At 38.3% G+C, this 23,416-nt stretch overlaps 1 protein-coding gene and 1 long non-coding RNA gene across 16 annotated transcripts in view; one reads left to right on the top strand and one right to left on the bottom strand.

Annotated features, from left to right (window-relative positions):
- LOC109281171 (uncharacterized) overlaps positions 1-23,416 on the top strand; it is a 174,188-nt gene that overhangs the window by 88,069 nt on the left and 62,703 nt on the right. The gene's annotated exons all lie outside the window — the stretch shown is intronic.
- EYA4 (EYA transcriptional coactivator and phosphatase 4) overlaps positions 5,094-23,416 on the bottom strand; it is a 250,965-nt gene continuing 232,642 nt past the window's right edge. For 8 of the 15 annotated variants that reach the window (XM_019479620.2, XM_019479617.2, XM_059713229.1 and 5 more), the window contains 6 exons: positions 19,162-19,220; positions 18,892-19,052; positions 15,932-16,046; positions 13,775-13,896; positions 11,580-11,680; positions 5,094-9,720 (listed from right to left, as the gene is read on the bottom strand). In XM_019479620.2, coding sequence (XP_019335165.1) covers positions 9,640-9,720; positions 11,580-11,680; positions 13,775-13,896; positions 15,932-16,046; positions 18,892-19,052; positions 19,162-19,220 — 639 coding nt within the window. In that variant the 3' untranslated portion in view covers positions 5,094-9,639. Of the gene's footprint in view, positions 9,721-11,439; positions 11,541-11,579; positions 11,681-13,774; positions 13,897-15,931; positions 16,047-18,891; positions 19,053-19,161; positions 19,221-23,416 lie in introns of all 15 variants that reach the window. The other 7 variants (XM_059713210.1, XM_019479622.2, XM_019479618.2 and 4 more) reach the window with 1 other exon arrangement.

Here is a 23,416-nt window from a genome sequence, read left to right as displayed (position 1 = left end):
CAGCAGTGCTCTCCCCTCTCACCAGGGAGGGCTGGAGAGACAGGAGCCATCAAAATCCAGCTAGTCCACCTTGGAGCAGTATCCCCCTGGGATACTGGAGGACTGTGAATTGGTTGTTTTATTTCCCATGAACATTTAAAAGTTAGGCTAAATTAATCTGCTTAGAATAGCTCAAAGGCAACCCTAATACACCTAGATGGCACCTAGCACTTATTAACAAGTGTGAATATGAGATCCTTGATGTTTTAAGAATCCTTAACAAGGTTGATTTTTAACTTCTAATCTCACCCATAGAACAATAATAAATTGGCACTAGAAAGAAAGAAGTTGTTCTCAAATTGTTTGTTTCATTGATCCTTGCAAGATGGCAGATGTGCTTTATACACAAAGGGACTAAGGAAGGAAACGGACCAGCATACCACTTGCACTTTGAAAGCCTTCCCATACAAATAATGTTTGCATTTCACACAGAGCAGAGAGTATGAATAGTTCTTTCCCTCTGAAAAAACAACAACTATGCATAGAGGGAACTGCAAGAGGACTAGGAACCATAGTACCACAAGAAGCATCAGCTCTTATGGTGAAACAAGCTAGATGCAAACCATATTTGCCAACAATTCTCATCAACATGATAGGAATTGGACTTGCTGGAAGTGAAGTAAACAACATATTTATATGTTGTTAAAAACCACATTCAAAATATTTCATTGATATCCTTCTCATTTGCTATTCAGTTACTTGAAATTGCTGCCCATTCCCATCAAATACATTGTTTATTCCAGAGGAAAATGTATATTTTAATGAAAGCCACGTTTCTAGCCCATTAGCATTTGAAATGGCAAAGGATTAAATCAACTCCAGCTGATTGTAACTAAGGTTTCACCATAACAGTTTAGTATTTTCTGGAGAAATTAAATTAATTTATTTAACTGTCTATTTGTGACAATTAAAATTATGTCTGTCATTTTCAGTCCCTGCTACCCTAAAAGACAGCATCCCAGTTTCACAACGAACATATGTGTTGCACCATCAAAAGGATTTCTAGCTCTCAACTAATCTGTTAAATACTTTAGGGAGAAAAGAACCCCCAATCCATCACTCCCTTCCAAAAGCCTTACATGCATAGGAAATAATGCGCTCGTATAGACATGCAGGGATGCTGCAATGCGCTGTAATTACAGCACGTTGGAGAAGACCCTCGGAGCTGTGCTAATTAAAATGCACAGACCCCTTCCCGCCTCCCCTGACTCCTGGAGCATATTGATAAGTGCCTAATGTAGCCATTGCACAAGTATTTCTGCAATGCCACAGGTAACTATAGTGCCATTCAGACAAAGAAAATGGAGGCCTGTTTCCCACTCAATTTAAGAACCTGATTCTAATCCTATTGAAATCTATGTATCCTGCACTCATCCTGATGGTATCCAACATGTTCTTTTGCTACAGAATTCAATGGGAACAAAGCTTCATATCAGTCAAAGGACAATAAGGAATAGTACACCACAAGTGGGGCTGTATGGGACAATACTAATCACAGCAAAAAATCATGAAACATTTGTTAGGTACAGAGCTGGTTGCCTCAGTTCACCTGGGGCTATCCAGGTAGAAAATCAGCTGATTGTCAAAACAGTTTGAGACCTGGGGCTGATTGTCAAACATCTGCCAAGGGAAGCCCTTCAGCTCCCTGCACTGGGAGTAATATTCTCCTATTCTGCACTTCGATCTTCAGTACCTGCAGCCCAGTCAGAGGTGCTGGGTGTAGGGTTAAAAGTCCCAGTCATGTCTACATGAGATGCTTACTGCACAGTAGCTCATTACTACTGTGCAGTAGCTTGTTAGTACTGCACAGTAGTGTTGCAATGCATGAACTGTGATGCAATGCTACTGCACAGTAGTAACGAGCTACTGAGCAGTCAGCATGACCCAGAAGCTGTGTGGGGACGCTACTGCACAGTAATGCCAGTTACTGGACAGTCAGTTAGTACTTGGTTATGCAAGTACTAAATGACTGTGACGTTGTTACTCATGTAGATGTGGTCCCTGGTAAGGATGTCCTTTGGCTGTTCCCTAACCCTGAAAGTTTGGGGTCAGGATGAACAGTCTGTTGATTGTCAGCCATGGGGCTGGCACTGCACTAGGGTGTCAGAAAATCATGTGTGCAGTCCAACTGCACACATGGTTTTTAAAGTTCTGGCAAACACGGACCCCAGGATCAGGCAGCCTCTCCCCGATCCTGGGATCACAGTGCACTGGGACCTTTAAAAACAATGTGTGCTGCCTGGCTATGGTTTTCTGACATCCTGGGACATGAGGATCCTGGGATCAGGGAGAGGCTGTCTGATCCCAGGGTCCCCTGGCTGGGATGTGTGAAGTGCCTTGCTCCATAGCTACTTTAGGAGTTGGGGAGCAAGACAGGAACTATGTTGGGTAATGGTAAACCACGGGGCCAAGGGAACTGGGGGAGGTGTGGGGCAAGCCGTGCACCATGCTGGGTCATGGTGAGTTCAGCGGGTCTCTGCAAACTATCACCTTGGCTTAGCTGATGATCTCCTTGTGCCCTGGCACCCTGGGAAGGGCAGGGTGCATCTCTATGCAGGGCTGCTCTGTGTGGGTGTCAGCCTCTGGACACAAGGGGAACTGTGAACCAAATTTGGCCATGCAGCTGGTGTTGGGCGGCATGGCAAGGCTACTGTGCCACATGTTCAATTTAAGGAGCAATGGAAGCAAGGCACAAAAATGTTACATATGGTTTGTGGAATATTTTTGTGGCTGGTTTCCCACTTTATCCTGCCATTAATTCCCTGAACATGTGGCAGAGTTACCATTTAAGCCACTAGTAACAGGTTAATAGTGTCGTAAGTGTCATGTCTGCCAGGGGCCTTTGATTTCTTCAAGGCATTTGATTTAGCACTGCTTGAAAGCTTGCATTATATGGCATTAACAGGGCATTCATTAAATGGATTAAAAACTGGCTTGCTTACAAATCACAAGCTATACATGGGAACATTGCAACATTGGACTGGAATGTTGTAGGCAACCATGTCATATAATCTTCATAAACTGATCAAGCTCAATCTTAGTATTGGCTGGTTTCATTGGTCTGTTGTAGAATCTCCCTGTGGTGATTGTTTGAAAGCTTCTTCTAAATTTCAGTCTAAGTTTATTCATAGTAAGCTTGTGGGTGTTCTTGTGATAATATTATCCATTAAGTTTAACTTAAGTAGCTCTTCCCTGTTTCACACTCCTATCAGTGCCTTCTACAATGGTATTAATGCTTCTTTATACCTGAAATACCTCACCTAACATACTCTAGAGTTGAATTTGTCTTTCATGACTGCATCATCCAGATTGTGCCTTGTTCTCTTATGTGCCCAGTGTGGGTCTCTTCCTCTTTTAATTTATGAGCTTTCAGCTTCCTGGAGTAAATACACATACTTTTCACTTTCTTTTACATTGCAGCCTATTCCTACTGCTATCTAGTTTTCTCTGCATTATATTCCAATCCTCCTTTGGATTGACAGTACCTCCCAATTTGTGTTCCCAGCAAATATCGTAAGTATACCAAAGTTTTTGTTCCAAGGTGTAATGGGTTGACCACACCTTTCTCTGTCTCACTTGCCACCTCTTTGGTTCACTTCTAAAAGAGGTTTCCAGTTTAGCCCTTGATATAACCCTCCAGGTCACATGTCCAGAACACTGGGGCTGAGGTCCCCAGGAGCACTGTGCACTCCCCTTTCTGACATAACCAATAGGATCATGGGTCATTGCCAACTCCCCATAGCCATCTAAGCCTTGTAGCTATTCATCTACCCCAGCTGCAAGTTACATCAGCCTTTTCCAGGTTACAGCCTTTATATTCAGCTAGCCCCTCTTCAAAGAACTATACCTGAAGAGTCCTTGCCCCTGTGGTCTTTGCCATCATCTCACTCAACTGCTAAGTGTCCTTCAGACAGATCTTGTACAAGGATGGAATTTGGTAAGGGGATCAAAACCCACTCTGCTCTCAGATCTAGGCCCTCTCTGGTTGTACCTCACTCCCCTCATACCTTGGCCCACTGCCTAGCTCCCATCAGTGTCTCCATCATCATCCTACCTCTTGTGCATTACTCTGCAACTTAAATACCTCATCACAGATTCTCCTGCTCTGACCTTTTCCTCAGTGCCCCCTAGCCACTTCATGTCTTTACTCCAACTATGCAGAGTATCTTCCTAACTTGAACACTGTGCCTGTTTGTAGCTAGACTACAACAACACTTTTCTCTCTGGTTCACCCTTTTCAGAGTTCAGGGTGGAGAAACTGGGAGCAGGGCCTTATCCCAGCCACATGGACTTTTAGGCACTGGGTTCCCAAGCCTGTGACACAAGGTTCTTAATACACATATTGGGTAACATTTAGTTGTAGGACCAGTCTCTGAGGAAAACTGCTGGCAGAGATAAATGGGGAAAATTCACTGGACAGGAATGGTAGAGAGTATAAAATGAGATTAGCCATTTTTTGGGAAGACAAGCTTTGACCTGACTTCTAGGAAAAATGTACAGCCCATAAGTGGAACCTCCTAACCTGAGAGTTTCTGAATCTGGGAAACATCATTGCAAGACCAGACCCTTAACTTAAACCCATCTCTCTCTCATAGTCAGTTTTTAATACATCCAAGCCCACCTCTTTCAGAAAATATTATGCCACTGCTGTTCCTTTGCTTCATGTTGCGGCAGAGTGAGCAACTTTCTGTGGGATGTGCCATGGGCAGTTTATAATGCAGATGACAGCAAGCTCTTGTGGAGTGATTGCCCCTTACATCCCAAGGTCACCACTTCCTCTATGTTTCTGAGCAGAGTTGGGCCATAAAGAAGTAGGAACAAAGTAGTATCCACAATGGGAACTCTCAGGGGGCTGAATGCCTCCTGACCCACCCAAACATTTTGAAGCCCTTAGATGAAGGAAAACACTAGCATGGAAATATTACGGGTAACAAAGTGAATGTCTAAGGAGCATATAAAAATAATAATGTTCAATGACTGAGATCCTGGCCCTTAACAGAGAGAATTGTGTGCTAATGATTTCAAACACAAGCCAAAACTCTTGAAGCATGGTATAGTGCAGAAAATGACAACATTTCTGAGTGTGTTTATTGAGAAATAGTAAAGATGTACATATTTTTACAAGCTTTAATATTAATTTACATTTTCTTAAATTACGTAGGCCCCAATAAACTATAACTTGCTAATACATGACAGAGATCCTTGGCTTCTTCAATGAGATTTCCAAAATGCGATTAATGCTGGGAGTCAAAACGCAATTTTGGCTCATGTCACTTAAATTCCTCTTCAGAGATACTAAATACCATATTCATTTAAACCAAACTATTGGTATCGAGCATGTAAAGTGGAGATGACTCCTGAACCAAAAGCCTGGATCTGGATTCAAGTTCAGAGCTAGAACCTACAGTTTCCTTAAAATGGGCCAAATCTACAAACTTTGGAAGTTGAGATTTGAATAAGGATGTCAATTACCCGTGATCAGGAGTGTTTGCATCCAGGATTTTGGTTTGGAATCATCTCCTGTGTCAGTACTTACACTGGAACAAGCTTTTGCACCTGTATTGGGCGCATATATTGCTGCTTATACTGAACACTAACAACGTCCAATTCTGGGAGTCAGCCATCACCTTTATCTATCTGCATGATCTGCAAGTATTCCTAAAGTGATTTCATTTTACTGCTTTACCATTATACTGAACAGTACTAAGTTATCCATATTGTATTGTAGTTGTGAAAGATATTGCCTACTCTGAATGGAACTGTATTTATTTATATTCTGCAAGTTCAACATTAACAGTGCCTAATGTTAAAGTACTGTACTCACTTTAGGACGCTACAGTCTCTGCAAAAGGCATGATATTCTATATTTTAATTTCACACAGTATTTGCATACATGACATCTTGCATCTTACAGGAGGGGTTAAAGAGAAGGCAGTTTCTGACTGTATGATAGTTCATATACATTGAATTAAAATGCACTCAAAGTCCAAATGACCAAACCTCAACTTAGGTTCAATCATGCCCACATGGAACAGTTTGATTTTACTATAGTTATTTTCCTCTGCTTTTTTTCATGCAGAAAGTCTTATAATAAATTCTGCATCCAAGGCAGACAAGCACATGAAGAGATTATGTATAAAGACGTTGTACGTACTACTTTGCTCTTACATCAAAGTATGTATATTAGTACACAAGGAATTGCAGCTCTTTTTCAGGACTTTGGTATTTGGTGTGTCATTTAGAACTGGATAAAATTATGTAAATTTTCAAAAAACTATAAATTAGCTAAGGTTGGATTATGGTGGTACATAGAAGGTTCCAGAATTAACACATATTGCTCACTGAACCGTAGACTGAACTACAGTTTCGATAAGGCCAGTGCAATTTTTTGGAAAAAAAATCAATGGCAGTCTATGGGTTATGATTTGTATGTTGTTATAACTAACTTTTGAAAGGAACCCTGAAAATTTTTAAGTCATTTGAAGAGTAATGGTCTTTAGCATATTTACAATAACTTTTTCACTTTTAAAAAATGAAAATAATCACATTTACCATATCAAAATAGCATTTTTAGTTTTAGTTTATTTTTTAGGTTCTCATACACTGTAACTGCTGCTACCTGTGGGTTTATTTTTTTTAAACTTTTTTCCCATTGGGATTTTTTTTAAAGGAAACCCTTTTGTAAGTTTTAGAATGGACTTTTGCATAAAACTTAAACTCAAGCCCAAATCTGACCAGACTTGAAATACTTGAATATTTTTTTAGTCATAGAAATCTTTCAAGAAGGGAAAGAATCCTCATACTGTATTTCTCATGTACATAGGTGTCTCAATGGGACAAGGCCTGCATGATGACTGTACACTTCATCTACATCAAATGAAAACTATACATTAGTTTGTTGTGTGAATGACTTGGGTACAAACCTCCAGCAGAGGCAGAGGAATTCATTATAAAGGAGTATTCCCATTGACTTTAATGGGGCCATGCTTTTACCTGCAGAGATGTGATTTGGCTTACATCAGGGGCTGGGGTGGAAACGATTTACAATCTGTGGGCCAGAACAATTTGGCTCCGGCCCACATGGACTGGGTAGCTTCAGTGGTGTGTCAGTGGCTGGGGGCTTTCCTTGCACCTGCACCACTGCTGCTTCTTTCCAGCCCCCTGCTCTCTGCCCGTGGAGCAGGAACAGTTTCCAGTTGATGTGGAGTTGTGCCAAAACCAGCTATCTGCAGACTGTGCCCACGTTGCCACTTCTCCTCCAGCCTGCTCCTGCAGCTGTGGTGTAGGCACAGCTGGAAGCTGCCTGGCCCCAGTGCAGCTCCCCACCAGCTGAAAGCTGTGCCCATGTTTCAGCTGGGAAGTAGGAGGGCTGGGAGAAGCAGTGGCAGTGCAGGCATGGGTCCTGTGGCTCCCATAAGCAAAGCTCTCCACCACTGACATGCCACTAAAACCATCTAGTCTGCATAGGACTGGAGCCAGGTGGGTGGGCAGAAGTGCCAGTGGCAGCAGCTCTTTGCTGCCTGGGTCTGGTGTGGGCACAAGCAAAGACCTCCAGCTCCATGGGTTGGGTTCCATGACAATGAGGGCCAGATCTGGCCTGCAGGTCATATGTTGCCAACCCCTGCTCTATGTAATTTAAAATAGCAAAGTAGCCATTTCATGTAACTACCTGGTGTATAAGTTGGTTTCACAGTTGAGTGGGAGGACTGCACTTCATCACTGAATACCATACTTACACAGATGCCCCTGGCATTTGCCTTTCACATTCTCTCATGGCAGTATCTCTATAAAACGTCAGAGCATGTGGACCCTACATGGGTCTCCGCATTTAGTATCAACAAAAGGAAAAGCAATTGCCATCCTCCACAACAGCGCTGAAGTGATAACATTTCCAATTGCTTCATGGCACTGGAATCAAATGTGGGGTGCTGGGGCTGCAGCAATGCAATGTGATCCTTAGTTCCATTCCTAATCTGGGAAACTATATGAAGAGAGCAGGAAGGTGGCTGAGGTGGGGAACTGCTTGCACTGACCACAATGATTATGTTAGAAACAGGTAAAACAAAGGGAAAATCTCTCCCAACGGTTCTTCAGAAATTCAGCTGTTTGTCCTCTCCCAAATGTTGAAATTTCAATCAGAAATTTCCAATTAAAAATACTAGAGCAGTTCTTATTCATACAGTATGCATGTTCAATAAAAACAGTGAAAAATAAATCCTATAAGACCAAGGCTGATGAATGCCATTCTTCCATGTAATAGAAAAGGGAAGCAACTAAACCACTGTTAAATCTAGCAAAATAGAATGTGCTCATGTAATGGTCAGCATCATAATTTGGATTATGGATTAGGTCTGATACTTCAGCAATTTTGACTCAGTTTGGGTATCCTAAGCACAGACGAAACCGTGCATCTGACTTGTAAGAGATGATTTTACATTCCCCCTTTTTTGAGTAGCATTTTTTCCATCCCTGCTCGTAACAGCTTTTTTCCCTCTTGGACCCATGCAATTAAAATTAGTTGTTGCATGTTAAATACCTTTTTGCTGGATTTTGATGTTTACAGATGCTCTCTATGGGTTGTTTTGTGTTTTTTTTGGTGGATTGTAGATTAATCATGAATATGGCTCTTAGTTTTCTTATATGAGAATCAAGAAACGGTGTTCAGGATGTTCAACATTTGCTTTAGCTTTAGGGTGACGGTCCCCAATTTCATTTCAGCTTCCCAACATCCTCTTAACTGTCTCACAAGATTAGTGGAATTATTCAGAATCCAAATAAAAACACAAACTTTTCTTTATTTCTTCTTACTGCAAAAAATACTTAAATGTTTTTGATTCAGCCCTGCTCTTTGATTACTTGAATTTGAAATTTGGTCATGTCAAAAATTATCACAAAGATTTTTCTGTTTTATCTACATAGTTTTTAACCAAAATTACATTATAACACACAAACACGGTCTTGTCTTTAAGGCACAACACATCATTATGCACATTCTGTTTGCCAAACTTATAAAAGAGACAATATTATATAACCCACTCCCACCCCCTACCCCCTCAAAAAACAAAAATTGCATCCACTTCCAAAATCAGCTGCTAATAAAGTCACAGTAAATTATCTTCATCAATAATTTACACAAATTACAGGTCTAGACAGGATTGTCATTATACAGTCTGAGTGCATTCCAATTCAGATTTTCTGGGTTAGGTAGGCTAAAGTTTGATTCAAACCTCAGTGCTGAGAATATATCCCATATTGAGGAATGTTGTTGAACACCACCTTGTCGGTCGGAAAACGCATGTTGGTGCTTTGCAAGTATGAGTCCTTTTTCACTCCTGCTAGGGCTCATTCAGTGTGTACCAGCAACCTCCAGAGTTTTTATTTATTAAAAACGTTGCATATATAAGACCATAGAGCTTCCTTATGTAGCACTAACGTTTTAACTCCATTCAGCAATCTGAATTCTTCATTTTGGAATTTCCATTCCAAATATTTCTTCCCTTCTTAAGACAATTCATATGTGTAAAGCCAGAGGCATCGAATCACACATAAAAATTCAGTGTACTTGAAATATAAAAAAGGATCGTCAACTATAGAATACAGTTACAAATACTCTAGTTCCAGTGCTTGATGTAGAGCCAAGAGGTCTGAGTGACTTGATATCCTCCAGAAAGGCATGTTGTGCTGCATTGGTTAGGGAAGAAAAGGTGAGGAAAAATGAACACTACTCTGTCATCTACTTAAGAAGGCAAGTTACCAATGAGTCCAACCTGACTCACAACAGTATATTTTGAACATTATGCTTGTGGCCTGATCTTTGTTAGTTAGGTACTGACAAAAATCAGACTAAAATAGATCTGAGCTTAATTCTTAGAACTAGGAGGAAATACATTGGATAGCGGGTTTTACTATTGACACTGGAAATAGGCCCAAATGCAGTGAAAGAAGCACATCTGGCAAGGGCAATTCATTCTTCTGCTAGCATGGACTTAATTAGAAAATCAAGGATAACAGGGCATCTCTATTTTTGGTATTCATGTGTTATTGTTCAAAATATTCAGTGACTGTTTAAAGGGCCATCAGCATTTTTCAATAGAGAGGGACATACATTTTTGTTCAGCTGGGGGAAAACTGCTCAGGAGAGAAAATATGAAAATACTGGTTTAAAAGAGATGATTCAGGCTACAAGCAGCAACGGTAGCTGCTAGTAGATGCAGTTTAGTGACTTACGATTTTATCCATGCTAGCCCTGGGTACTTCTATTAATATTCTATACAGTAGCTATCCAGAATGAGGTAAGAACCTCACTTTTGTAAAGTTCAGATCTATTTGTAAAGTGCTGTGTTTGTCCATCCCTCTGAATACCATATTTGTTCATGCAAGTACAACTACAGTTAGAGAAAAGCATGCCAACTGGAAACTACCAAAAATCCAACCACCTGCATTTAGCACAGATTATAAGAGGCCCATCACCAGTATGGCACCTAATATAAGCAACCATTTGGAATGAGCATTTTGATTTGTTCCTGTTGTAGCTGAGGTGGTAAAACAAACCTAGAGCAGCCACCAAAAACTAGACAGCTTTTAGTTTTGCCGTCTTCAATGTTGATGTCTGATGTCAGTATTTTTGGTCATGAAGCAGGAGACATAAAGTATAATATGACAAGTACAACTTTTTCACATTGCTGGGAGTTATGCTGGCATGTGGAATGTGCTGGCCTTCCATAGATTACCAATTTGTTCTGTTTCAAAATAATGACAACTTACTAGCTAATATTTCATGCTTATGAGTTTTGTGATTGGGAAAACTGATTGTGAAAGAAATAAACTATTGATTTACTTTAAAGAAACTGTTTCTATCTGTACATTTGTGCTATTTCTTTTTAGTTGTATCTTTCTTGAAAAAATTATATTTTAAAATTAATCAGTTTTCCTTTAGTAATATTTTAATAGGGTGTTTTGCCTTTGTGGTAATTGAAATTTGACACAATACTTTTGCCAGTTTTCTGCATTCTCTCTCTCTCTGGTTCCTGAACGTGTCTTGAAAAGAAAAGAAAAGAAAAGAAAAGAAAAGAAAAGAAATCAACGCTCCCTCACTTTATTGTATCTCTCATGTAAAATTATGTTTAATTTCCTTGAAATTAAATAAACGGGTTTTTTTTCCCTGTCAAGATACATTTTTTTTTTCTGTCACTTTTCTTTTCCGCATCATCAGAAAGCAAATGCTAGAATCCAAATGGTTTATTGTAATGTGAGTGTTGGCCTTAACATGCTCTTGTTGCCTTGCATCTCTATATTTAAAATATTTGTCATTTTGCCATTGTGCAATACTAATGGAAATGCAAACAGAAAGGCTTGCATTAGTAGCTATGTATCACACCAACATTTCATGAGACAGGTTACCTTTTTTGCTGCCTGTTCTTCTTCTACACCATCCCCAATTACAACATATACTACTTTTCTGCCAAACCTTTGCATTATTCGTTCAAAGCAACTTTCTTTTCCTGGAAGATAAACGAGATAAGAGTTCAGAGTGAAGTTACCTGGTTAGCTGCATGCTCCTCATCTCGGCCATCTCCAATCACAACATAAGTTATGTTAGTGCCAAATCTGGACACTATACGCTCAAAACAGCTTTCTTTGCCTGTAAAACAATGCACTGCTTATTCAAGCCATCACATGAGTTATCCTGAAGCTCAACAAAGGGTTAAGTGAATTTTACTGAACAGCATGTTTTTTTTATAGCTCCAAGTCTTTGCCTTGTTTCACAGCTAAAACTGGTGAGAAGGCAGTTGAATTCCTTTGGTCAGGCTAAGCAGCTTTATCTGATATTAGATCTCTTTTCTAACCCCATGGAAAAGCCACCAAGGTAAAGGTTTGGGCTGGAACAGATGGCTGATATTACCAGCATTGTAAAAACAAAAGAAGATTGAATTTAAATGTTTCCAGATTATTATAATAATAATTTTTCAGGGACAGTAGCAGTTACATTTAAATTGCATTTACTGCTGTGAATAACAAGGCAGGAGGAAGAGCTGTCATGGGATGAGGGGCATGCTAACAACAACAAACCAAGGCAGTACATTACTGGGAAATGGTTTTGAACATCTGCCTCTTTTACATAGGCGCAGAAGTAAGCAGGCTAAGCCAATGACAATAAAGGAGGCTTAAGAATAGGACAAGCATTGTATTTAGGAACTGATGAATGAGGACCAGATTGCCATGAATGTAAAAGCCAGCCACAATTATAGCCCCTGTGTTCAGGAGTGTGTAAAGACAACTCTGTTCAGACACCCCCAGAGTATAACCCATTCAAAAAAGAGTAGATTGAGGGCCTTGTGTGCAGAGAGGCTAGGTTGTACCCCTAAAAAGACAGACTCCCCCTGCATGCCTGGGGAGAATTCTACCTTCCTGAGAGATTCCATCTTCCAGAAACAGAGCTCTTCCACATCACCTTGTAGAGCAGTCTGAGTGCTGCTCCACAGTGCTGTGCTCCTGAGTGCTATTTGCACAGTCTACTCCAAAACAGGCAGGCTGACAGAAATACGATGCCCATTAAATGGAGAGCCGAATACTGTAGGATATCTGCACTACTTAAATTCTTTGAGTTTATAATATTTTGGTGTGTTTCCACCTCATGGAGCATTGCAGCTCATTAAATAATAAAGCAAGTATTTTTCATTATGTTGCGGAAAGGTGTATTTTCATTTAAAACTTATTGTAAATGCAATTCATGGCCCTGTTGATCAGTGAAATCTCTGACCAATTGTTAACTGTTATATACTTGTCTTTAAACCTAATGAACAAAAGAACAAAAGCAAGGAAACTCCAAGATTATTAATTGTTAAAGTTAGTGCCACAGAGCACTGAAATGGTGAGGTCCTGATTTAGAACAAGATTTTAGGCTTGAGCTATGACTTCCAGTGGTTAGGTAGCACAAGGAAGATCTTTAGATGCCAATATGAACTAGGTTTGTCCTCTGATTTAACTGGCATAAGCATTTTTAGTTGGAAAACATCAGTTATTTTTCTCTATTTGCACATTGTGTACTACAGAGAGGATTTTCAGAGGTACTCAAAGATGCTGGAGTACTATGGGAGCTGGGTGCTTGACTCCTTTAGGTACCTGCCAAAACCCACGCCTTTGGTTTATTTTCAGCTTGTCTTCATTATAATGGCTTGTTTGTTAGTGAATATTAGAAGTTATTCATATCTGTTTACATGTAATAGATATTCATATGTAATAACTCACATATGATAAATTAGTATATGATATTAGATGCTGGAATTTTATTTACAAAATGAAGATCTTCATTTTAAAATACACTGGGTCTTGGGTTTTGAACTGGGTCTCTAAGCCTTAATGTAATTTAGGTATCAGAACTCATAATGGTGATGGTTTATGTAATAAGCTGGGTCAGTGTACTATATGACTAACAACTAAAAGATAAAACTCTTCTGCTGGGAGAAGTATATATTTAGATGGCAACTGTACAACTGTAACAACATATAAATGTGAAGAAAGTACTGGGATTAGCAATAACCACAGTGAACATGGAAGTTTAAATTTCTTGTTAGCAAGCATTCAAAGCACTAATAAATCTTAAAACTGGAGGAAATGCACAATCTACTTTCTACCTAAACATTAATAATACTAGAAAACTGATTTTGAATCCATCTCTATCTAGTTCAAATGAAAAAAAAAAGGTTTTATTTGAGAATGTAAAATGCAAACTTACCTATTTTGGTTGCACTGTAAATATTTTCAATAGGAAAAGCACCTCCTAAACTATATAGCAGGACTTTTGCAAGTGCTGGGATAAGTTGGGTTGTAGTTACCAAAACATTTACACAGTTACTCCTAAAGGGAGAGAAATAGTTTGAATCTATGTAACAATCTATTATCAAAAAGTGATTTAGTTAATACTTTATTAAATTACCAGAAACATGGCACTGAAGGTGGCTTTCAAGCTTTGCTAACATTAGCTGTCAAACCAACTCCGTTACCCTCACTTAGTAGTAGGGCCTCTGCACCACTAGCATCAAGAATGTTTCATTATAAATCCTTTGTCAAAGTATGAACCTTTGTCCAAAGCTTATAGTGGTTTAGACAAAGTATATTAGCATGATTTTCAGAAAGGATTCAATACCCACACTAAGAAAATGTTATCCTTTTAAGATGAATTGAAGAATGTTAAAAAACAAGATACCTCAAATCCCCAGTTACTTTTGAAATCTAGGTTCCAGTATTGCTAACACAAACACACTTCTCAAACTGATAATTAATTGTTATTAATGATCAATTAGATGAAAAAGTGTGAGAGGGGTAAAAGGGTAAAAGATCGCTTGTAACTTGTCCTTGAGGGGATAATGTAAAGTTTGGGAAGCATGGGTAAAAGGGTAAAATGGGAAAAATTTGCTTCTCACTTCCATGTTCTCAGGGAGAGGGTCTGACAGTAATGGGTGGAGGAACTTCAGGGGAAAGAAATTGGGGGGGGGGGGCAGAGGGCAAGGGGGCCACCTGATCACCCCTCAGATTTATTTTCCCTGCAGTGGAAGAAGGAAAAATTCAAGGGAAAGCTCCAATAATTAGATTCTCTACCTGGAAAGTTATAATATGCATATAAATTTTCCATATACAGAATCTAATTATTGGGGTTATCTTATTTTCAGGATTGTATTATATTCAAGTTAATATGGTAATGACAGAATTAGGACTAAGAACTTGTGGCAGCTTCTTCTGGCTTTTCTACAGATTCTATGTGCAACCTCAGGCAAGGTAGGCAACCTCACTGCATTATCATTTCCTGTCTGTAAAACAGGGGTCATGCTCTCACTCTCATATTTTATAGGTCCATTATGAGGAATGTATAATATATGAAGACAAAATGAATGGTTTACTTAACTTCTATATATAATGAGAAACTTTTTCTTGGCACCTCCTGTTGCTTAAAGGACACTAATTTCAAAATGCAATTTTTGAACTTTGGGTGAATAATACTTTCAGAAGTAGGCTACAATAAAATTACTTGCATTGCTATCATTTTTATTCTTTTGGTCAAAAATACTGCTAAAATGTAATAATTTTCCACCTTACTTGCTGTCTGCAAAAATGCATACATGTTTAAAATAGTTCTTTCTACTCTACCAGCTTTGTTTTTTCCCCACTTAAAATCAATTCTTCTTTTAACCCATGCTTATTTTGAAACACAAGGCAATATAGAATCATGTGTTTTATTTCCACACTGTTATGCTTATATTACTGATTATTTCAGAGGGAATGTGGTTGCTCTGTGAACACATTATTATAAAACCAGCAAGGGGAGTTTATATTATTATTGTTTTGTCCATTCTAAGAAACAATGATTACAATTATTTCTTAGGGGAGGGAATACTAAGTTCTAATTACTATGGTCTAACATAACATTTTTTTCTTTAAAAAAACCCCAGACCTCACATATGTACACAAAGTTATGTCTGGGGGAAAGGAGAGAGGAGAAACACTTTTGGTTTCTGGGCTTTTATACACTATTAGTATTGTGCAGTGCACAGATACATGTACAGATTCACACAATACAGAAACATTGCAAACATAAATTTGGAATTTGAAGATGGATTCCACAAAATCATAATTTTAAGAGTTACAATAACTCCAAATATGTATCAATATATATATATTAATAGGACAATTCTCAAAAGGTTTTGTATTAAGCATTTCCATAAGTTTCTAACAACTGCTGGGGACTCTGATGTAGAAATCTGTTTACTCAGCAAATAAGATCTCTATCCAATTACTGTTGGGTTGTTTCTGAAAGCTATTCTGCTGAAGTACTAAAGATAATCATATAAATAATAATAATAATATTAACGTTCTTAGAACATACATAAATACATACCTTGTGCTAATAATTGATAATGATTTAAGTGCATTTGTCAACCAGGAGTCTGTCAGAGCTTCAATCTCTGCTCTTAACTGCAACCATGCATCTCTTTTAGCAGGGCCAAGGAGTCCTTGTATATAAATGAAGAAGAAAAACCAGTTAAAGTCAGTTTTAGCTGGAACACATGGATCTTGCAATAATGTTTTCTATCTGAATTCTGTGTTTAAGACATGATGGAACACACCCATTGAAGTCAGCTGAAGACCCCAATTAATTACAATGATGATCACGGAGTTACATTTTAATTCTCTGCACTGTTGTAATGTTTTTGTTTTATGCAAAATCAAGGAATTTTAGAGGGGCCTTGAAGGCACCTGAGCTCTCATTAATAACCTGCTTGTTTCTCATATAGAAGTCAGAGGTGGAAAAGAAGTACTACCTTTACCCATCTATGCAGAATTATTTCTGTACAGTACACTTTCTAGAGTTTTTTCTCATGCACTGATACTTCCTGCACAACCTACTGGAGGACTGCTGCACAGGGTAATAACACTACAGTACTGCATTTCCTACTGAATTTCCTACTGAAAGTCAGTCTCTCTGTTAATATCATATTATTATTTCTATTACTTTTTCCTAAATACTGTCTCCCACCTTGTACCTGCAGCCTAGAAATACTTGTAAACTTCCTGTCCTCTCTTATTTTATAGTGTCTCTGATAAACTGCAGAAAGCTGCTTCCTTATAATTTACCATTAGATACTATTAGATATAATTTACTCAGCCACCTGAGTTTTAAGACTTAATTAGTTTAAAGCCTAGATATTTTAAGATATTGCTTGATAAGTTTATTAACAGGCTTATAGGATGGGGGTTGGGCCTGATGATATCTTTCAGTCTTATGTTCTATATTCCTAACTTGGGTGATTGACATTTTTGAAAGGCTGGTATTAAATTAGCTCCGACCCCATAGCTCAGCCTTGCTTAGTTTCAGGCATTATTTTGAAATGATATTGCCCTGTGAGGGGAAAAAAAAAAATGTTGTAAAAGTTGATGGGAGGAAAATACATGTGTGAACTAGCCATTAATAGTGGAACAAATTACAAAATCGGTAATGCATAAAAAATATTTATCAAGATAAAGGAAATATACACACAGAACATACCATGTAAACACATTTCACCCTCACGGTGACTCTTGTTATTTCAATATCTTTTCATGAAATATGGTGGCTTTAAAATTCTAGACACATTAGGAGCTTTTCTGAGAATGCCCAGTAAATCTGTAGATCAGATAGTTTTGCTGTATTTTTAATGTCTAAAGATCCCATTTCATAACAGCAATATGACTCTCCAGGGAGGACAATTTCTTAGGGGATTATCATTTACTTGTTAGATAGTTTAACTCACTTAATCTCTCTGCAAGTAAAGAATCTTAGCTAATAAAAATGGAAAGATATTAGTTGGTTCCATTTTCAATAAAATGTTTACCATGGGGACTGAAACTCGTGTCATCATAACTCACGATTCCTATTGCTGATAGCTGGACTTGCCAAAGCAAGACTACAACCATTACATTTTTGTTACAAGAAACTGAGACTTAGGCTTTTCTGAACTTATGCCAAATTACTTTGGAGGAACACTGGAGTGCTCACTGGGACCTCTTCCCACGAAGGAGCCCCTGAGCCCTTCCCCACCTCGATTGTGTGTGGACTTGGAAAGGGAGTGAAGATCTGAAGATGTCCACCCCCTAACTCCCTCCATGTTCTGTCTGACATGCAGTTCTCCTGTCTCTTCAGAGGTAGGTTGCCTGGCCATCTAAATCCTAGAGGAATGTTCTGGACTGATCCAACCTTTTCTCACAGATGTAGGACTCAGAATGACTCCTTCAATTCTACTCCTGTTAGTGGCACTTTAAAATTACTAAGATATCCAGCAGAGTAAACCGTAGTATAAAAGCCTTCATTGTGTGTAGGTAAGTTTGCTACTGATTCTTCAGGACATGCCTGCCACAGAAGTAATGAATCAGCTAGTGGTATAACAGCAACAGGACTGGAAAACCTTTTCTGGATCTGTTATCACAGAATCAGTCAAATGAGGTACCTGCTTGCAGGAACTTTCAACAGAATTTGGAAGGTTGAGTATAGTGACTAGTCAGGTCAACAAAATAGCAGGATGATGAAAAAGGCCGGTGAAAATCAAATGAAAACGCCTGACAGGCACGTGAAGGAAGATACCTGACCTCAAGGATTAGCTTAAAGTAAATGGCTGGCACAGACATTAAGTCAGCGAGAATTTTGTTACTGAGTCCAAACTAGGACTCAAGCAAAAAACTCTAGTCTCACAGAAATCTCCTTGAATGCAGCCTTTTACTTCCATCTGGCCAGGATTTCACTTTAGGTATTCTGTTCCCACCATGTTCGAGATTCCCTCAGTCACAGACAGGGGGAATCCAATCCTCTTGCACAGCAGCACATCCCCAGATCAGTCACTTACGTTACACTTTAATAGAACTAATTCCAATTACTTTATTATTCACAGGGAGGTTTCCCAGGCATATTAATTTGGCACTGGTAAATTACCATAGAGTCTACATAGAGCACCAAACAACTACTTGAATACGACAGACCCCTGTGAGGTTATGAAATGTGGTTGATTAGTAACTGTCCGATGTTTAAGTGTTACATCTGCATGTTTCTATGGGGATATAAGCATAATGCAACCTGTTTTAATCAGGGGTAATATCTTGGTTAAGCGTACAGTATTTAGCTCATTTTGTATCACTACAAGAGCATGTCAAGATAACGGTTACCATATAACAGCTGACGTGGGCTCCCAAGCACTAGCACCCATGCCCCTTTTCAAGTAACAACCCATGGTAGATTGGAATATGATTGTTTGGTGTCCTCTCATACTCCTTCAAGTGTAATGGGATGGGTATTTTAACTTGTTTTCAGCATAAACTCTTTAAACTCACCTCCTATATTGTTCTTGTAAGTATTATACAATTCTTTTACTCTTCTGTAACGGAAAGCCAGCTTCCTCATCCAGTCCACCCCTCCTCTCACACCTGTTGGCAGACAAAGGTTTGCACTACTTGCAGCTGCATGGAAGCCATCAGTTGCAAAACTGTAGGTACTGCAAACACCCAAAATATATTAAAAATAAATACAATGTATTCCTTTAAAAGCTGAAGTTTAATCTTTACAGAAAATAAAATTATGAAGAGAAAAAAAATACAGCTTACCTTAGGTCTTGCCCATTGTCATCAGAGGAAACATCATCTATGTGAACTTGATCACATTCCTGTTGAAAAAATAATTAAAAAGATATTCTATTTTAATACACCCCAGTGTGTTAGGAAAGATATTAAAAAAAACAACCTTTGTTTAGCATTGTTTACACCAGAAGATGGCAGTGTAGACACACCTAAAGTCGCAATAAGTCTGACCAACTCTCCTTTAAGACTAAAGAAACCAGTGTTCCTTGTACTCATTATAAATTAAGAATTAAACTAAACCTCCAAAAAAGGAAAACCGTCTCCTAATTCCCCTCTGATATGTTGTTGGCTAGATATGTTTTAAACCCAGACTCTCTAAATCAGTCTTGACCATCTCTCGCCACTCTATAAAAACTAGCAATGGTGAACCTCAAAAGGTCTGTCATCGATGTTTAGCTTTCCAAAGTTTGGATGCTTATCCAAGCTTTATCTGAACTTATCCAAACCTTTCTGGTTTGGAAACCTCACAAAATCAGGCACTCTCTTGAGAGCTCCACTACTTCCTGATTTTAGCTGAGCCGGAAATACCACTGAAAAAGCCTGTCCTGTAGTATTTCACTACTTCAAGTCCCCCAAAAACCAGGAAGTCCTGGAGCTACAGTGAAAATATATAATTCAAAAAGAACTTTGCTGTCGGGGTAGCTATGCTTTAATCATGGTTTCTCCATCTCTTTTGATGGCTGCAAGAGTAACAAGAAAATGTTGGATCACATGGAAAAAAATTCCTGAGCTGCATGGGTTGACAAGTTTTCATAAATTGTTTTAAATGTATTTTTACAGAGGATTGTCTCTTGAACATGTTTGAATTCGGTAGTCAAAAAGTTCTCCTTGCAGATATTTGAATATTTAATGTTTGAAAATAATCATATTTGTGGGGTTTAGCTCTTTTTAGTATATACCATGAATCCAAGCTTTTTTCCTAGTAAAAATAAAAAATGCTCCGCAATGGTTTTGAAATTCAATTCACCCATTTTGTGGCTGTAATTCAGCTGCATTAATCTAATCATTTACACAAAACAGGCTGAATGTACACAAAACTGCTTTACAAGCAAATAAAGAGGAATTTCAGGCATCTCCTTCAAACAAAATCACCAACAGGCAACACTGAGACCAAATCAACCATGATATTCAGGAATACTTATTTAGAGGTCTCAAATATCAATGTAGAGTCATTAATAAGCTTTTTAAAACGCTGAATAAAGGACTAGGTTTAGAACAGGCACACTGAAAAAACTCCTAAAATTTTATTCGGGAAGGCAGCACATATAACTAAAATTGTAGTTTTTGGATTTGTCATGAGAATTTCTGTTCCAGCACTTATTTCTTAACATCAAAGGGGAACATCATGGATGTCTTTGCATATAAAGCAAATCCGTTTAAAAATGTAGATGATTTAGAATCAATGCGTGGACAAAATAAGGGCACACATCATTTTAGTTAGAAGTGTTGGTGATAAATCTTTCTGTAACATGTCCAAACTCTGCTTGTATGGTTTAACCCAATCATATTGACATAGGTGTGTTAGGGCTCCTGGCATTTAAAGACTGCAGAAATTACTCACTATTCTCCCCTTTGGAATAATAAAATGTACTTTTGCCTGAATATAAATAGAAGATTATCCCAGGTGCAGCAAATTACAGAATTTAAATATGGACATTAGGAAAAAGTTAGTTGATGCAAGCTGATTTGGGTAAAATTAAGTCAACCCACTCTACACTCCAATTGATTCTTTTTCTTAGGTTTGAAGAGGTTCAGAGAACCTACTAGTTTGCTCATATTACATTTTGTTTTTAGAACTTCCTGGTTTTCATATTCTTGAATTAGGGTTTTTTTCTTTTCCTTTTTCTTTTTTTCTATTTTTTTTTTTTTAATAGGGCGGGGGGGGGGAGGGAGAAAGAAAGCATGTCAGCTGCAAAAAAGAGAGCAGGGTTTTTTTTAAATTCTCTTAAACTATTATTTGCCACCATGGAGAGGTTTCAGTGATTGATATGTGATACTGTAACAAGCACAGGCTGGAAATGGACCCCAAACAATATTGAGACAGACTCTAATAATGTTACTGACATTGAGCAGTATCTTACTCTGTAAGCAACTTCAGTGGAACCACTAAAAGAGTTTGGTAATTCTTGATGGTATCAAAATCTGGCACAGTGTGTTTGAGAGCATGTTGAGGAGATGAAGGGGATACAGAGGACCACATGAATGAAAAGAAGTGTCTATGACCATTTGGGTTTTGTTAAGCTGTTCAGCTATTCTGTTTCAGTTAAAATGAATACTGGAGTTATGGAGTACTAGAAGAGAAACAGTTTTATTTGGAATGAACCCAATAACTGGCACATAACCAACGTTTAAAATTCCTGAGACCAATTCTGATAATTTCATTATTAAGTTAAATATGAGTGGGTGGCAAAGGCTCAGTCTTTTTCTTTTTTTTTTTTTTTCTTCTAATTTTATTTGTCTTACATTTTGAAAACTATATCCATATTCATCAATTCATGGGGCAGGAAAGAGAGGGGGCTCAAGAGCCTTCAGTTTTCTGACTTCCTTGCTTCTTGTCTCTGCAGGAGGGTTTTTCAGTTTCCATCCATGTAAGAGGATCAAAACACACATGGTTTTCCAATTCCCCCTCCTCACTCATTATGTGGCTCACCCGCCAAACAGTCTGTTTTAGAGCTCAGGGAGCACTGCTACTTGCCTCCTTCTCTGGTGCATTATTGAGCACCCCATAGGGAGATCTTAGAACCAATTCATATGCCCACTCCATTCTACTGAAACACTCCTTTCTTCTTAATTTATTTACTTGATAACCAGTAAAATACTAGTAAAATAACTACTAGCTAAATGGATTTGTAAAATTTTCGTCAACTTTCATATAGAGAATATTCAAGTTCATTGTAAAGTCAAACCCAGAAGTTTTGTGGAGGTTTTAGTCAGTTCCCTCCCACTCCCAGTGGAAACAATTCTGATGTTGTGCAACAAGTTCAGACTGCACTATATCCGTAACAGAGATGTGAGAGAAATGGGGGGAGAGGAGAGGAAGCTCTCTGTTAATTTGAAGTTTAAGGTAAAATACCTTTCGGAACAGCTACAGTACTGGCTACACTCAAGTCACAGTGGGCCACTGGCTGTGCAAATTCAGGACTAAGAAAGATAAAATATATTTTCTATTACTGAATGTGTACAGAATTAGTCTAGGTACAATAACTAACTTTTGTTTGAAGAAATATTGATTTAAGTCACGTTCCAGTGCAGTTAATTCCTTGTAGGAATTTTTAGAGTTTAAAAATTTTACTTTGAGTGCAGAGCCTACAAATTGTCCATAAAAAAATTATTCTCTTGGAACGGGCTGTAATTTCATTATCCAGTAAAAACAGTGACTCACTGCACTGAAAACAAAAATGCTATTATACAGCAGATATTCAGCATTACACATTTTCAGGATGTACAGAACCACCCATTTCATGTACATGCCTCAGTCTCCATTTAATACTGGCCAGAACTGCCTGCCGAGGTCTTGAGGATTATTTAAACCACTACCTGAACTTTTTTCCCTCTTTAAGATGAAAGGAAAAAAAAATACTGTGTAGATCTTTTTTATTTAATTTCACCTTGAGAAACAAGTCAAATCACAGGTTCTATATACTTCATTCCTCTCTAAATCAATATCAAATTCCTTTAAAATGTATAAATTTGTTTTTCCAAGCTTGTGATAAACCTGCAAGAATTGCAGTAGGTTACTCTGGTGCTATACACAGAAAAAACATAAATTCAAATTACTACTCAGATTTATTTCTAGAGATTGTCTGTTACATTGGCCTATGCATAATAGGCAAAGCAGAATGGTTCTTGCTCAAATTTCTTACCTGTGCAATAGTCCTGTAACAATTCAATATCCATTAATCTGGGCATTATAATTGATATGGTCCCACCCCTTAAACAATCATAGTTTGCTCGGGGACAAGAATTTTCTAGAGCACCAGACCCCTTTATAAAAGCCAAGAGAAGCAAGTATATTCCCAAGCAATACTTCTGCTCTCCCCCGCCCCCAACAAATCTATATTTTGAGTATGCAACAACTTGAAGGAAGAAAAATCCAACCTGAATTAATACAGGAATTTTACTACTTAGAATAAAAATTACTAAGTCATTGGGCACATCTACACGAGACGTTTACTATGCGGTAGCCTAATAATGCTGTGCAGTAGTGTGCCAGTCAAAAACT

The sequence above is a fragment of the Alligator mississippiensis genome, chromosome 1 (genome assembly GCF_030867095.1).
Source record: "Alligator mississippiensis isolate rAllMis1 chromosome 1, rAllMis1, whole genome shotgun sequence".
Taxonomy (NCBI): domain Eukaryota; kingdom Metazoa; phylum Chordata; order Crocodylia; family Alligatoridae; genus Alligator; species Alligator mississippiensis.
The sequence above is the reverse complement of the archived record's forward strand: the minus strand, read 5'-3'. Positions and strand labels throughout refer to the sequence as shown.